The sequence below is a fragment of the Anolis sagrei genome, chromosome 1 (assembly GCF_037176765.1).
Source record: "Anolis sagrei isolate rAnoSag1 chromosome 1, rAnoSag1.mat, whole genome shotgun sequence".
NCBI lineage: Eukaryota > Metazoa > Chordata > Lepidosauria > Squamata > Dactyloidae > Anolis > Anolis sagrei.
This window is the reverse complement of record NC_090021.1, coordinates 50,571,678-50,587,890: the sequence shown is the minus strand read 5'-3', so window position 1 is coordinate 50,587,890 and position 16,213 is coordinate 50,571,678. Positions and strand designations below refer to the sequence as shown.

The following is a 16,213-nucleotide window of genomic DNA, read 5'->3' as shown; positions in this document are numbered from 1 at the left end:
CATATTTCCTAACAAATCCTATAATCGGTAAATTCAATATACTCAAATGTCACATGTTCTCAACCAGTATTTTAACTGAAGAATTTTTAGCAAGCTATTTTGAGTTTAATATAGAATTTGAGTTGTAGACTTGGTCTTTCTGTATTGCCATTAGTGAAACCAATTTTGAAAGTTCAAAGAATATTAGTATTTAACACGTTTTTGGTACTAGTTATGTGCTCTGTTACTCTGCATGCAACTAAAGATGCTAAAATAAATGCCATTTGGCAGTTTACAAGTACTTTATAACATTTCAAATGAATACATACATATATGTGGTGTTTTGGTTGTGAACAATTTATAAAGCTTGCAGTTTTGTAGGTTTTTTGCAACTGAATTAAAACATATTTGCATTTGTGGACCAGTACTTCTGTTCTTCAGATGTTTATCTTAAAGACACGATGCTTGTCCTATGAATTAGCACTAATTAAATCACTATAAAAGCTGTGAAAATGAATTGAAAATTTGAGGTTTGACATTGAGGCTGGATCTTCATATGATATAGTTTCAGAAAGCAGATTAACTTCATTGAACTGGGTTTATAAGAGTCTACATTACCATATCATGCAGTTCAATGTGATTCATCTGCACTCTGAAACTGCACTATGTGGCAGTGTTGATGGGGCTTGAGAGCATGGAGGAGGATTGCTGTCTTGCTTCAAAGGCCTTTCCATCAATCCATTTTTCACACTTATATTTGCTAGCGTAGCAGGCAAAACCGTGAAGAGGGAGACAAATTGGCAAGCAACAGATGTGGACAGGGATGCTATGTTTATCTTGTAGAACTGTCATTTAGCAATAATGATTCAAATAGAAATAGTAATTTGGAAATGAACAGCCTCATGTATTTTTAAAAGACTCATAAATCACATGTAAATTGAATGGAAAAGTTTAAAAATCTTTGAGAGGACACAGAGAAGTACACAGCAAGCTATCAAGGATAGCGAATGCAGTATGTTTCTTCCTTTAAAAATTCAAGGGCAAGTATGCAGAAAACAAAGCTATTACAAGATGAAGGTAACCTTTAGTAATCTCAGGTAGAGAACATCAGCAAGGAGCAAAGTTTGCTTTAGTTCTAATCTTTTCTAAAATTATATATCTAAAAAATGAAAATTTGAGTGACAGCTTTCTTCTGTGTTTACCCATTTTACTTATCTAGGCAACGTGGTGTAGTTGTGGAACCGTTGCAGTAAAGCGAAGAGATCTTCGTTTAAATAAATATTTAAGCTCTCAGTGTAACCTTGAGATAGTCATTCTGTCTCATTGGGCAGCTGGAACATTTTCTACCAGAGGCTAAAAGGGAAAGAAAAAAAATGCATCCCATAGAGCAGTCTACCTCATTCCTTCTCCTCTAAAGCAGACATCTTTGATGAGAGATCATATATCTAGAATCATAGTTGAAAGAGACCAAAGGACCATCCAGTCTGATCTGTTGCCATGTAGTAATATCCACAATCAAAAGACTCATGACAGATCACCAAAAAGCATTCCTGCCTAGGTGCCTACAGATTGGCTGTTTAATTATCTGTTCTAGATTTTTTTTCCCTGATATTCGTATCAGGCTGCATGAGTGGTAATCGTTTGGGTCCTCTCCCCCTGCCCCCTCCTCCCCCCCCCCCCTTTTTTTTTAGATGGGGACATTTGCCTTCTTCCAGTCCACTGGCTGCTGGTTTGTTTAAGGGCACAACACAAAGTTTTGGTTATGACCCAGCAGCATGAGTAGGACCAGACCCCATCGCACAAATGTCTAAATGGCAGTTACTATTTCAATCTAGATATGTGGAGTTTTTACCACATTGCTTTCTTTCTTTCCTAGTTTTGGACATGGCCAGGCATGTTCCCCTGTACAGAGCTTTGTTAGAGCTTCTCCGTGCTATTGCTTCATGCACATCTATGGTGCCATTATTGCTGCCTCTGTCTGGAGAAAATGGAGAAGAAGAAGAAGAGCAGTTGGAGTCTCAAGCCTCAGTTGGAACTCTGTTGGCTAAAATGAAGACATGTGTGGATACCTACACTAATCGACTGAGGTATTTTTGTTTTACTTTTCTTCCTATTGTAAGAAATGTCATACGGTATGGTCTCACTAAGAGCTATTCACATTGAATATATCTGTGTCTTGGCTAAATGACTTTAGGCTGTCCTGCACAAGTTTAACACATTGGTATGTTAAATAATCCAGAGCCTATATACTTAATACAGATATTATTCTACATCACACACAGACAATGTACTTAATACGCTGGACAACAAATCTGAAACGAGCAGAGAACTATAGACATGTATCCTGAATTAAAAATCTCCTTCAGTTTTACAGAGAGCATTCTTTTAATTAATTGTAGGACTTCTATCTGTTTCAGAAGGCAAGACTTTGAGCTTTGCTAGCAGGGAAGAGAGGATAGGAAAGGGTGGAATCTTGCCCTTCTCAGTATTCTCGGGAAAAAGCAAACTGTGGCAGCTTCTCCTAGCTACTGTGTTTGACCCCATTACTACTTTTTGCCATCTTGACTAACTGATGTTGTTTAGCCACAAGGGTCCCAGTTTTCACCTAAAAATTGTTGGAAGATGTATAATTACATCCCCATGCATATAGATTCCCTTAGATCAGTGGTTCTCAACCTGTGGGTCCCCAGGTGTTTTGACCTACAACTCCCAGAAATCCCAGACAGTTTACCAGCTGTTAGGATTTCTGGGAGTTGAAGGCCAAAACATCTGGGGACCCACAGGTTGAGAACCACTGCCTTAGATATTCAGAAAAATTGAAATATTCATTTCAATATTGAAATATTCATTTCAAAATTGAAATATTCATTTCAATATTCATTTCAATATTTCAATATTGGTGGAAAAATATCTGGAGAACCAAAGCATAAATTCTATTTTGGTGTCTCTTAGTAATACTTGACAGATAGAAACATATTGCCACATATTCAACTATATAATTGTTAAAATATAGAGAGACAATCAAACATTATGGAACGTGAAGCCTAATATTTTTGTGAAATGTCTATAAGTAACCTGATGTTGAACAAAATGTATAAAGGACAGCTCAATGGGTCTAAACTCTAGTCAGATAATTCTAAAAATTAGTTAAGGAAAGCCAGAAGGAATTGGACACTGGCTAGCTGGACTAAATGAGCTGAGGCCTTCTATAAAAAAGTGGAAGATGAAAGTAATTACATACCAACTGGTAAGAATTCCACAGACAAAGAGAGAGAAAAGAAAAATGGCATGAAGATCCAGAAAAAAAGATACCGGATTTAAATAAGAATAAATCAAACTAAAGAAGAGAATGTGGAGAAATCAGAGGTGAAAGATAAGCAGAACTACTGAGTGAATATACTCAAAAATCTATATAAATGGGAAACAGGGACAGATAACTCTTAAAGAAAAATCAAAAGGAAAATGATGTGGAGTTTTGCAATAAAAGTGAGATGATTAGTGGAATTTTAAACAGTAATCACAAGCTAAAGATGGGAATAGAGAACTCCAAAAGAGTAAAGAAAATTATGGAAAGAACCACTAGTGCAAAGATTAGATTTACTGTTATTTGAGAATTGAAAATGGAATGTTAATAATGAGATTTAAAAAGAGCAGGCTCAGAAGGAAACTAAGATTTCTGTTTGTCTAATTAACTTCTGCCCTGTTTTACTTCTACTATGAACTTGAGGTATTGTATGTGCATTCCTACAGAGTAGAGGTGTACATTTTTTGTTAGTCCTCATAAGTCGTATCAAATTCGTCAAATTTGTTCTTATGAGGCGATATTTGACACATGGGCTTGACCCTTGCCAAAAACTTAAGAATTGAAACTTACTCAATACATGTTGTAAATCTTGTAAGTAATTTTTATTTTCAATGCAAGGAAGCAATGGCAAAGTCAAAAAGGCTGCCTTTCTTCTTTAGATTAATGGCCTCTTGCTATTAGGAGAGAGAAGCAGCAGGGAGAAAGCAGCATTCACTGGGAAAGAAAGCACAGAATTCTGGGAAATGTAGTTTGGGAAGATGAGGAGCTCTATGCCAGAGAATTCAAAAGGCCCTGCCCCTAAACTACATTTCCCAGAATTCTGCTCAGCATCAGAAAGCCACAATCAGGATAGGGGAGAGATTTATCCCTCCGTAGCAGCAGCCAGCCACAGTTCCAATAAATTGTTAAATCTGCTAAAAGGAAGATTAACTGATACTTCTGTGAGCTGGGCTGGGAAGAAATCCTTATATGGAAGTTCTGTTGGTTAATATGAGAGACATTCAATAAGATAGCTGTTATAGCTTTTAAAAAATGTTTTTGTCAAAACTTTTTTTAATCCCTAGAATTAGTACATCTATGAATATTTCTGAAATGTGAGAGGAATGATCCCCTGTTATCTTGTGTCATTGTATAGAAAATTCAAGGAGATACTAGCTTTTGTAGTTTTTTTAATGTTGTTTATAAAAACTTTGAAAATTTCCCAAAAAGTCATAGATAAATGAAGCATTCTGAAACTTGAAACTTGAAGCATTCTGAAACTTGGGCTAACAGTGGTAAATGTGTTCTACTATTGTAGCAAGTTTCACCCCAATCGCTGTATTTCTTTTTAAAGTTACCAACTTCCCTTAAAGACACAGAAATTTATTTTTCAGATCTAAAAAGGACAAATCAAAAACTGGAGTGAAGTCAGATACATCAGATCAAGAACCAGAGGGACTAACACTTCTGGTGCCAGATATCCAGAGGACTGCTGAGATAGTGTATGCTGCTACAACAAGTTTGCGCCAAGCGAACCAAGGTAAAAAAGAAGCAGCCTTTAGGAACACCTTTTTTTGGTATATATGGCTCAACTGAAGAATGATTAAGCAAAGGATCCTTTAAAAGAAAACATGGACCAAAGGATTAAACTGCTGTTTACTTTATACTGCTTCAATGTAGTAATTCTTATAGTTTTGTTTTGAAAACGTATCATTTTTAACAAGTTGCCACTCAACTTCCTGTAGCATTTGTAAACTGGTGGAGTAAATATAAAAAGCTTTAGTTAACTGAAATATATATAGTGCCTACATAAATGGAAAGAATGCTGCATCTAAAAAAACGTTGCATTAAAATTCACAAATATGCAGCAGACAACTTCAAAGGCACACATATTTATGGTAATGAATGTGGGTTTTGGTTTAAGTTTCTGCAGAATTTCCATATAAAAGAATGATGGTACTGAGACAAAATTAATTAAAAAAAAACATTTGTCCGCGTGGCTTTACATCTCCTTAAAAATTCCCTTCTCTTAAAACTTTAGTGATACCTCTAAAGAATGACCAAATTAAGATTAGCCTTGATAGAGAGTGCATGTTTAGTGGTTAGAAGTCCCGATTAAGAAGCAGAGATACTAGTGGCTTGAAAAAAAATCTAAAGGCTTTCCCATAGGAACTGCATTCTAAATTAGGAAGGTTACTCCGGGTTCTAATCTAAACTAGCTTCATTCCAGGGTAGAGCTGAGAGGACTAGCAGGAAGAGAAGAGGAGAGAAGAACACCCCTAAGTGTATCAGTTTACATTACAGAGGGGTTGGGATCGATAGTCAAGAAGGAAAGACACTTTGGGTCACTTAGACTATTTAGCCCTATTACTAATGTCAGCTCTGAGTCATTCTTGACTCTTCAGTACTAAGCAATGTTGCACTTTTAGCAAGCCTAAGGTCATGTTGCCAAAGGCTGGATTTTGGCACATATGTGAATCATTCCCTACATTTTTCCTAGATAGGAAAATAGATTATTAAAAAAATCTGTCTTTGAATTGAAGTTACAGTTTCTGTTTGGCCTCTTAGTCGTTGCTCTTTTGCTCCATTGAAAGGGAAACAAATGTAATATAAAGTTATATTTTAAAATATTATGTTAATATAATTTTCTTTTTTACATCTGTTATTACAGAGAGAAAACTGGCTGAATACTCTAAAAAGGTTGCAGTGAAACCCAAGCCTTTATCTGTTTTAAGATCCCTTGAAGAAAAATATGTGGTTGTAATGAAAAAACTCCAGTTTGGTAAGTTGAAAGTTAATATGTACATTTCTTTGTTGTAGCACAAAAACAAATAACCGTTCTTAGACTTTTTTTCTTAAATAAGTGGAAAATGTGTATCTAAAGAGGAATGAAAGAGTTTATATATATATACACACACACACACACACACACACACTTCCATTGATGTGCATAGTGCTTTTCAGATTAAAGGAGGGCAAGATACTGGCCCTACAAGCTTATAGTGAAAAATCAGCTTAGGGAAACAGAAAAAGAAAGCAAGACCAGCAGCAGAAAGAAATAAAATATTCTTTTTATTTCTTTCTGCTGCTGATCTTGCTTCCTTTTTTCTGTTTCCCTAAGTTATATAAGTTGTTTCAGTCACACTTGCTTTAGGTTGATTACATACCTATTTTATGTATAGAGTAGGGATGGGTGCAAGCTTAGGTTTAAATGATCAACTGTTTTCAGCTTGTTTAGACACTGTGGACCACTAACTCAATGTAATGTTTTGGACAAACAGAAGTCCCTTTATTCAGGTTTGAAATTTCTAAGGCCCATGTACACTGCCATATAATGCAGTTTCAGAATGCAGTTTATATAATAGTACAGACCAGTGGTTCCCAGCCTATGGGTCCCTATGTGTTTTGGCCTACAATTCCCAGAAATCCCAGCCAGTTTACCAGCTGTTAAGATTTCTGGGAATTGAAGGTCAAAATATCTGGGGGCCCACAGGTTGAGAACCACTGGCATAGACACATATAATTATTACTTACTTACTTACTTACTTACTTACTTAGGTGATCTCTCATTGTCCGAGCATGATGGTCCTCGAAGTGTAGTGTCTTGGCGTTGAGTCTGTAGGTGGCCCTATTCTTGAACCGCATGTTCTTCCGCAGTGAGGACATCAGTTTTCAGATGAAAGGCGGTCCTGGTCAGGATTGGCTTGATGCAGCTTCCTCTTGGCGCGTTTATCCCTCTCTCCCTCCATTCCTGCCTCTTCAAATTCTGCAGCACTGCTAGTCACAGCTGATTTCCAGCTAGAGCGCTCAAGGGTCGGGTCTTCCCAGTTCTCAGTGTCTATGCCACAGTTTTTAAGGTTGGCTTTAAGCCCGTCTTTAAATCTTTTAATTTAATTCAACATATAATCCAACTCAATGCAGTTAAACTCCATTCTGAAACTGCATTATATGGCAGATGACGCCTAAATAGGTTCCTGTCCTTTAGAAGGAAACTCAAGACTTGGTTGTGGGACCAAGCATTCGACCATTGAATAGCAGCAAGTGAGAAGAAGATGTAAGCAACTCGAAGCAACCATGAATTGACCCGGACATTGATTTTCATTGGCGTGTTTTTTTAATTGGTGTGTAATTAACTGTTTTTAATGCCTTGTTTTTAATGAATTTGTTGAATGTTTTTATGACTGTGATGGCTCAAATGGTGCTTGCTGTGAGGCCGCTCTAAGTTCCCCCTCAGGGGTGAGAAGGGAGGGGTACAAATGCAGGAAATAAATAAATAAGAATGAAATAGCTTAAAACCAGGTCATAGATAACTGTGATAAATAACAATCTCTTCTTTAAATCTCTTTTAATCCAACTCAACATATAATCTAATTCAATGCAGTTAAACTACATTCTGAAATTGTATTATATCACAGATGAGGCCTAATAGGTTGAAAAACGAAACAGCTTAAAACCAGGTCATAGATAACTGTGATAAATACAAGTAACAATCCAACTGTAGTTCAAGACTTCGTAATTTTTGCAAGGGATTTCCATTTGAGATTTCATTCACAATAATTGTTCATTTCCCAAAGATAATCAGTTTGCGTTATAAATCAAAAGTCTCTGCATATTCTCTTAACAAATCTGCTGAAAACATTCCAGCTGAAAAGTAAATTAAATTGCCCAGTACTCATATGTACCCTAGCTGTGAGTACTGTGTTTGGTTAAGTTGCTTACATAGACACTTCTTTTGGCTAAGCTTTACATAAAGGATTTATATTTCTCTCTCTTTTCCTACTATGTGCTCATTGATTGGGCAATATAAATTTATGGCTCTATGTATAATGAAATGAAGGGAAGTACTGTTTTTAGTTCATGTGCACCAGTACATCCAAGTAGATAAGTTTCATTCTTTCAATAGAAGGACCCAGATCTATTTGATAAAGCTAGCACCTGATTTCCCACCATTAGTGTATGTTGTGATAATGTGTTTATTCTCCCACAACCATTTATCACTATCATAGCCAGACTCTAAACCATGACATCCTTACTAGTTTACTCCAAAATTATATACAAGTAGGTAAGTGTTCTTGTAAGCATGAGAAACAGGGTAACTTTTATGCCTTAACATAGGGTTGGAGAGTCATTCTATCCATTTATGTTTATTACATTTCTGTGGGATGTTTATATACTGGCTCTGCCTTTTCTTAAATTCAGCTGCTTTATCCAGTTTAAATAAATTTCTCCCCACTAAAATAAAAGGTAATGCTTTGTTTTTCCAGATACCTTTGAGATGGTTTCTGAAGATGTTGATGGAAAACTAGTGTTTAAAGTAAATTACCACTACGTGTCTCAGGTGAAAAATGCCAGTGATGCAAACAGTGCTGCCAGAGCCCGACGTCTTGCTCAAGAAGCTGTAACGCTTTCAACATCGCTGCCACTCTCCTCTTCATCCAGTGTTTTTGTCCGGTGTGATGAGGAGAGATTAGACATTATGAAGGTACAAGCTCTCAGGACTGGGACTGTGTACAGCACTCCGGTTTGGTTAGGAGCTCAATGTTTATTTGGGCCTAATTTGCCTCAGATCAGTCTGGATTGAGTCTGGTCCAGTCCAAACTCAGATACAAATAGACATGTAGAATCTGGATTCCTGGCCTTCCTCCATAAACTTGCACTTGATTTTTTTTTAAAAAAAAAGAAAAAGAAAAATCACATTCTTGTAACCCTAAAGATTAAACTTTACAGAGGAAACTTGATAGGCACAATTTAAGAGAAATAACTCCACAGATTTTTGTGCACATGTAATTCCTCCCCCCCCCCCCCCCCCGCGCAAAACAACACATAAACAATTCTTACAAGTTTCTGTTCACTGCTCCTTTAGTGGAATCTCATTTCACAATACTTTTATTCTGCCACTGTTCCCCAGATTATCAATCAGATGTGTTTGATTTTAAAATTAACAAAGATGTACAGTAATGATGGCATGATGACAACATACTTGGAGAGGGGATTTTGTTTCATTTGATTTTATCAGCAAACCAAGTGATGATGTTTGTGACAGAGGATAAAAAAGAAAGAAATAAGTCTATGGTATATATTTATGTCTCTCCCACCACAACTCCAAAAACAAGCATACCACATTGCTACTTCTGGTCTTTTTGAATGCCTGGGCAGGAAAATGGCAGAGGTCAAAGGCAACTGGCCCCCTCTGAGGCAGCTCCGACCCTTTCCCCTCTCTGTGAATAACCCTCAACTTATCCATTAGTCACATCAAAATTCATAATTTGCCTTTGTCTAATATATGAGTTCAATTTAAACAAGAATGTCTTTGGTATATGTCTTACTAATAGTCCAGCTAATGAGATTGCCCTTAAGGCAATGGTTCTCAACCTGGGGTCCCCAAATGTTTTTGGCCTACAACTCCCAGAAATCCCAGCCAGTTTACCAGCTGTCAGGATTTCTGGGAGTTGAAGGCCAAAAACATCTGGGGACCCCAGGTGAAGAACCACTGCCTTAAGGCATCTGACTTTTCCGACTGGTTTTGGAAACATCTTCCAAATGGCCCTATACTCAATCTATCCTATGTCTTCCAAAACTGCCCTGCCTAAGCTCTGGGGGAAGTAGCTAAGAACCCTTGCTGCAAGTGTCTATTGTGGCTGTCCTTTGGAAATGCTCTCTACTTCTGGTTGCTGAGGTTTTCCCCCTAGCTCTGCCATAAGCAAATGTATTTTGGTGCTGGCTCTTAAGGTATTACAGCAAACTGCTGGATAGATCCATTTTCTGATTTAGGTGTCAAAGCTTATGCAAACAAGGAAACAGGGCTTGAATTTCGTGACCTATTTTGTGGGGGTTCTGGTGGAAAACCACCTGTTTTGTAAACAGAGGGATTGTGCATCTTCATGTGGAAATAGACATGACAGATGACATTGGAAGCTGATAACCTGCAGATCAGAGAGTCAAACAGAAATGCAAAGTCAGGCTGAACTTAGCCAAATATTGTTGTAAACTAAAGGAACAGCCTTGGGTCCTGTGAAAGGAGAAAGACAAGATATAAAATTAATAAATTTTCTTCTTGCTATTTGCAGTGTGGGTTATAAACCAGTAATTTACAAGGGTTCTTGCTTATAACGTTTACTTAATTTATTTTTAAAGGTTTTGATAACAGGCCCAGCAGATACACCTTATGCAAATGGCTGCTTTGAATTTGATGTATATTTCCCACAAGACTATCCTAATTCTCCTCCACTTGTGAATCTGGAAACAACTGGAGGACACAGCGTGAGATTCAATCCAAACCTTTACAATGATGGAAAGGTAGAGAATTTGTCTTAATTTCAATTGGGATAAATGTATTTTGAACTTATTTTCTTGAAGTCGGTACATAGAACTTACTTTACAGTGGTGACTATATAATAAAATGCCAAGCTGTGCAGTGCAAAAAGTTGAGCTATATAAAATGGATAGTCATAAGCTCAAAACCTGCAAATTAATGGCAAGTATAGATTGTTGACAAGGAACAATTTCTGCTCCGCTAAGAATTGGATATGAGTAATAATGTTTGCATTGATATTACTAGTACGGAATGACTTCCATCCAGTCTGTCTGCACTGACCATCTGCCAAGCAGAGGAAATGCTCGTGATAGTATATCTGCAGTCCTGTTGTTGCATGTATATAGATCTTTGGGTTGAAGTAATATCAATAGTAGTTTGATTTTACAGCCAGCCAACCATATTTGTGGGTTTGACCTTCGACAATCGGATTCATAGGTGTTCCCTGTAAAGAATGGTTTGCTGTTGAATTGAAGGAAATATTTTTAATGGCTTCCAAGAACAAGGCTAGGTCAAATCACGTGGAGGTGGGTCCCCACACCAGCCTTCTCCAGGTGACAGGGGCAAAGCTAGACTATTTAACCCAGCAGCCCCCTGCCACTTGCTTCGGTCAACCCACTCACCCTCACTACAGAGGGAGTAAATCTGGTTGCTCTGGGACTGGGTAAGAATCCCCCCCCTTTTTTTCCCCCCAGGTGTTCTTTAAGCCTTACCCCACACTGTATCTGCCTGAGTTGGAAATTGGTATCTATAAATAGATGGAGATTAATAAAAAGCTAGTCGGTGTGCATTTTGGCAACCCTGTTGGGTGATGGGTAACCTCCAGAATGACCACTAGGTTATGTGACTTGCGGGGAGGCAATGAAGGAGATTGGCCTAGGGGGGATTTCTTCTCTCTTAATAAGTTCTGTAGTTTGCGGGGAGGGCTTCCTGACTGGTCTTCCAGTGTGATTGGCCCTAAAGTATCAACCCAGAGTATAATTGGACTGCCATTCAGGATCAGGTTTTTACACCCAGGGGTGGGCTGAGGAGGTAGTCATGAGATGATACTTGTCCCTTGGCCTAGACCCACATCAGATAACTTCCTCCGCCTTAGCCCCATGTTCAAATATCAACAGCTAGGTCAATAAATAGCCCTTTATTTCATGTCTGGCCTCTGTTTCTCAGTTTCCATTCAGTGTTATCTTCAGGAATCCCTAGGTCACCAAGTGCAGCTATATGATCAACCTCTGCTAGAAGCTGATCATAGACTCATGCTTGCAGACCTAGAAATTTCTAATAGAACATATTTCTAGGATTCTCTACATCCTCCATTACGATCTTGTAGTCAGCGTCCAGCAGACATTGACCATACAGTCATGCTCGAGGACCTAGAGATCCTAGAGGTGTTCTCTCAAGTTAAACAAAAGTATTTTTCTACTTTTTTGGGATTCCTGCACCTCTAAGCCAAGAGAATGTGGAGTGCTGACTGTGTTGCTGTTCTTGTATCTTGATAGTTATTACAACTGCTGCTACTACTACTATATACACTGTCGACCATATATTAAATTATTTCATTGTTGAAACCTTTTTTATCCAGGTTTGTTTAAGTATACTTAACACCTGGCATGGAAGACCAGAAGAGAAGTGGAATCCTCAGACATCAAGCTTTTTACAGGCATGTGGCTTTTTTCATCCTTCTTAAGTGCAGATATATATTTGGGGGGGGGGGGGGGGGGTACAGTTTCACACACCGATAAACAAAGATTTCATATGAAAATAGTACCTCTAATTTCTATTCACCAATAAAATTGAAAAGCAATGCATTGAATGACGACCTTTTGTGTACCCAACCAGACCTCCCAGTTCTCTATTTCTAGTGCAGTTTCAAACAACATTACTGAATGCTGGGAGAAGTTCAGGAGTGCTGCCTGATGCAATTTGATGTACATTTTGGAAACATACTCAGGCATTGTGGTCATATTTGTTCTATATAATTTCAGCTACATGTGAGCAGTATTCATAGTAAATGCTTTTCAGAAAAAAAGATTTATGTCTGACTAGGTTGAAATGAGACATTTTTGTAATCGCACTGAGTATGGAAAATTCTAAAAATAGCAAAAAAGATCATCATCTTTTGGACAGTTGATGTGCTGGTTGTGCATTTGCTCTCCTCTTTTTCCTGATCCTATGGCTTGTTTGAAGGTTAGAAATGTAATAGCCTCTGGTTACTGCTTCATAGCCTATTGTTCATTTCCTATGTAAACTACATTGCTTTCATTGCTTTATTCTATTACCCATTCACATTTGCAAATAACAATTTATTTGAATTGCCGTGGCATAATAACAAACTGAAAAGGAAGGTATGCTATATTAATATTCATAATATGGTAGTAGGGATTTTGATTTATTTTCTGTTTTGTAATACTTTGTGTAATAGTCAGTTATTAGGTTGGATAACACTGGCATATAAATGGCTGTCTACTATGATCCTTTTTAAGCCTTTGTTTTTGGGAAATACATCTGTACAGCATTGGCATGCTTAAAGGCACTTGTTAAGAACTTCTACAATTAACATGTCATTCTGGAGGAATTCAGAATTCAGGCCAGACTCCAGTTTATAATTATTGTTTCCGGACTAGTCTTTTGTTACTCAACAGAAGTGTCAGAGAGTCACAAAAGTAAAGTGATACATATATGCAGCATATTTTTGGGAACAGAACAAGTGTGTTCCTTTGGGATGGGTCTTTCTATGCCTGATTAGAGGAAGGCATAATATAAGTTAGCTTTAGAGTGTCCTGTTTTTCATGAGGGCAAAGATCAAATAATTATAACTTGTTGTGCAGTTCTGCTAAGCACCTATCTTCTCTGCTCACTTCCCCCTTCGCTCTGCAGTCTCTTATCTACCCAAAGTCTGTCCTTGGAGACTAGGGAACAATTTAGAACAGTATGGCATGTGATACATAGGATGCAGTGGAAAATGGAAACTGAAATGATCAGTGAGAAAGGGGGAAAAGGTCTATCAACAAATATATGGTACTTTTGAATTATCTGCTGGGAATTGCTTACCATAGCAATGTTTGGGTTAATCCAAATTAAGTTGCTGCTGCTTCAAGTCATTTCTCACTTATGGTGACCCAAAGAAAAATCTATCTCAGGGTTTTCTCAATAAGAACTTTGGGGGGGGGGGGGGTGTCCCATTGCCTTTTCTAATTCTGTGAGAATGTGATTTGCCCAAAGTGATGCAGAGGGTTTCAGTGGTCAAGCTGGGATTTGGACTCTCAGAATCATAGTCCTGCACTCAAACCACTTTTTCCACACTAGTTCCTCTCCATTAAAGTAGATCCATTTAATTTTTGAGTTGAGTTAATGAGCCATTTCAACTCCATGGATCCACTCTTGATAGGAATACAAATTAGATTTAGCCTCTAGACATCTTTGTCCAATCCCACATGCTCGTATCTTTAAAACATAGATTTGACTGAGTAATCAAAATGAACATTCTGTAAGGAATGATATAAGTGAATGCAGTGACATTGGTGTGGATGGACAGCTAACATTTCCACAGAATTATCTAATTAGGATTTTGAAGTTGACTGTTCCCTTTCCATTTTTCATGTCACCATTTTCCCCCTGTTTTTAACCTTCATCCAGACAGGCAGAACATATTAGTCCCTCAGATGCACACTGTGTTCCAAAATTAATGCAGAAGTAAGCCCACAGTGTTACAAGTTGGAAATAATGCCACTGACCTTAATTCTGCACCTAGTAACACTTTTATACCAACATAGTGAAATTCTCATCAAATGCATGACAGTCAACAAAGTGCCCCCCAAACCCCAGAAGATGGCTGAAACCCCCAATATGAATCTAACAGCCAAAATTAGTATTTGGCAATGTTGTTGTATACCTGCAAATCATTCCTTCTTTCTCACTAACCCAAAGATAATTCTGTTGTGATGATTTCTTGATAAGATTTGTTCAGGGGGGAATTGCCTCTGCCTTCCACTGAGAGTGTGTGACTTGCCCAAGGTCACTCAGTGAATTTCCATGACCAAGCAGGAATTCAAATTCTGGACTCCAGAATCATAGTCCAGTGCTCAAACCAGTACACCAACCACACCGGCTCTCATGCTTCGCCATACTCCTATCATTTTTATAGCATCTAAAAGGTTAAGCACACCATGATGGGAATGAAATTATTCCTTCTTAAGTTACAATCTTAATATGTCTTGATTCCAGTTTTGTTTTTAGAAAAAGAACCTAATTGAAAATGAATTATCATCTGTAACTAGTTATAAGCTGCAGGGAGAGCTGCATCTGTAGTTGGAGTTTTCTTGTTGACCCAGCTAAAAAATTAAAATGTGTATACTCACATAAAAATCCAGAAATTTTAGTTATAAAATCAGTCCAAAAAAACTTGGGTCAGTTTATCCACAGATCAGTGTAGGTGCTGTATGCGAACTCTTATCGAAAAAGAACCATCTCTTCCTCTGAGTGGCAAAAAGCAAGAGCTTAATTCTGGGAAAACCTAAAAGAAGCACTGACACAAACACCCTTCCCCATTCTCTCCACTATGATGCTAGTGGTACCTATGGACCCTTGAAAGTCTTGAGTATGATAACACTGATATCCAAGTCAGTGCTTTTGCTTTCCCCTCTCACAGACTGATCCTCGGCTTATCAAAGGGTCATAGCAAAAATCTACCTTCATTTTATACATGACTTTGACTTACACTTAAGTATATATAGTAATTTTTTTAAGAAGACAACATTTGCTTCCTTCACCAGTATGAATGTGGGGATTGTATATACTGGTGTCATTCCACTAGAACAATGCTTCTACTACTTCTGAAAATCCAGTCACATTCATACACAAATGTCATTACTGTTACTCCTCCTGTACGCAGACTGTTGCAAAATGCTTTCACAACTCCCTATAATCTAATAATGTTCGATGCTTATTACTACAACTGCGAGGAGGTGTTGATTTTTTCCTCATTAGTGTTGCATTGCTCAGTGAAAATTTCAGAACTTCTTAAGACTACTTTCAGTCACAATTCTGAGTTGTTTTGACCTGATTTTAGCTAACAAAGAAGATTCATTTCCTTAAAATATAAAAGTGGCTATCTTTTATCATGCATGCCTATATGTTTGGCTAGGCAAAGCATGCTGTTGAAACATGATGGTTATCCAAGAATGCTATTATTTGTGAATAGCTGGCAACTATTACTAAAGAAGTCTTGAAAAAAATAATTCACTTAAGAGAAGAAATGATCTTGTATTATCCTGATGATCCCTAATAGTAGCCTCTGCATTTTTGTCACTCATTGAAAACTCTTTGAACTGCATCTCTCCACAGGTATTGGTGTCTGTGCAATCACTCATATTAGTTGCAGAGCCCTATTTCAATGAACCAGGATATGAAAGATCTAGAGGGACCCCGGGTGGCACTCAGAGTTCCAGAGAATATGATGGAAATATTCGGCAAGCAACAGTCAAGTGGGCTATGCTTGAACAAATCAGAAATCCCTCACCATGCTTTAAAGAGGTTTGTGATCTAACAATTTTAAATATATGGCTTCTGGAAAATGTTTAGTGTACTGAAACTGAAAATAAGCATGTGTTCTGCATACCCAATTATTCTCTCCATTGTGGCTC

The 16,213-nt window shown here is 37.7% G+C and overlaps 1 protein-coding gene across 6 annotated transcripts in view; it reads left to right on the top strand.

Moving 5' to 3' along the window:
* The window catches only part of BIRC6 (baculoviral IAP repeat containing 6), a 183,971-nt gene that overhangs the window by 159,473 nt on the left and 8,285 nt on the right, over positions 1-16,213 (top strand). For all 6 annotated transcript variants that reach the window (XM_060753997.2, XM_060753996.2, XM_060753998.2 and 3 more), the window contains 7 exons: positions 1,856-2,066; positions 4,657-4,802; positions 5,934-6,044; positions 8,527-8,744; positions 10,397-10,558; positions 12,154-12,231; positions 15,915-16,103. In XM_060753997.2, coding sequence (XP_060609980.2) covers positions 1,856-2,066; positions 4,657-4,802; positions 5,934-6,044; positions 8,527-8,744; positions 10,397-10,558; positions 12,154-12,231; positions 15,915-16,103 — 1,115 coding nt within the window. The remainder of the gene's footprint in view (positions 1-1,855; positions 2,067-4,656; positions 4,803-5,933; positions 6,045-8,526; positions 8,745-10,396; positions 10,559-12,153; positions 12,232-15,914; positions 16,104-16,213) is intronic.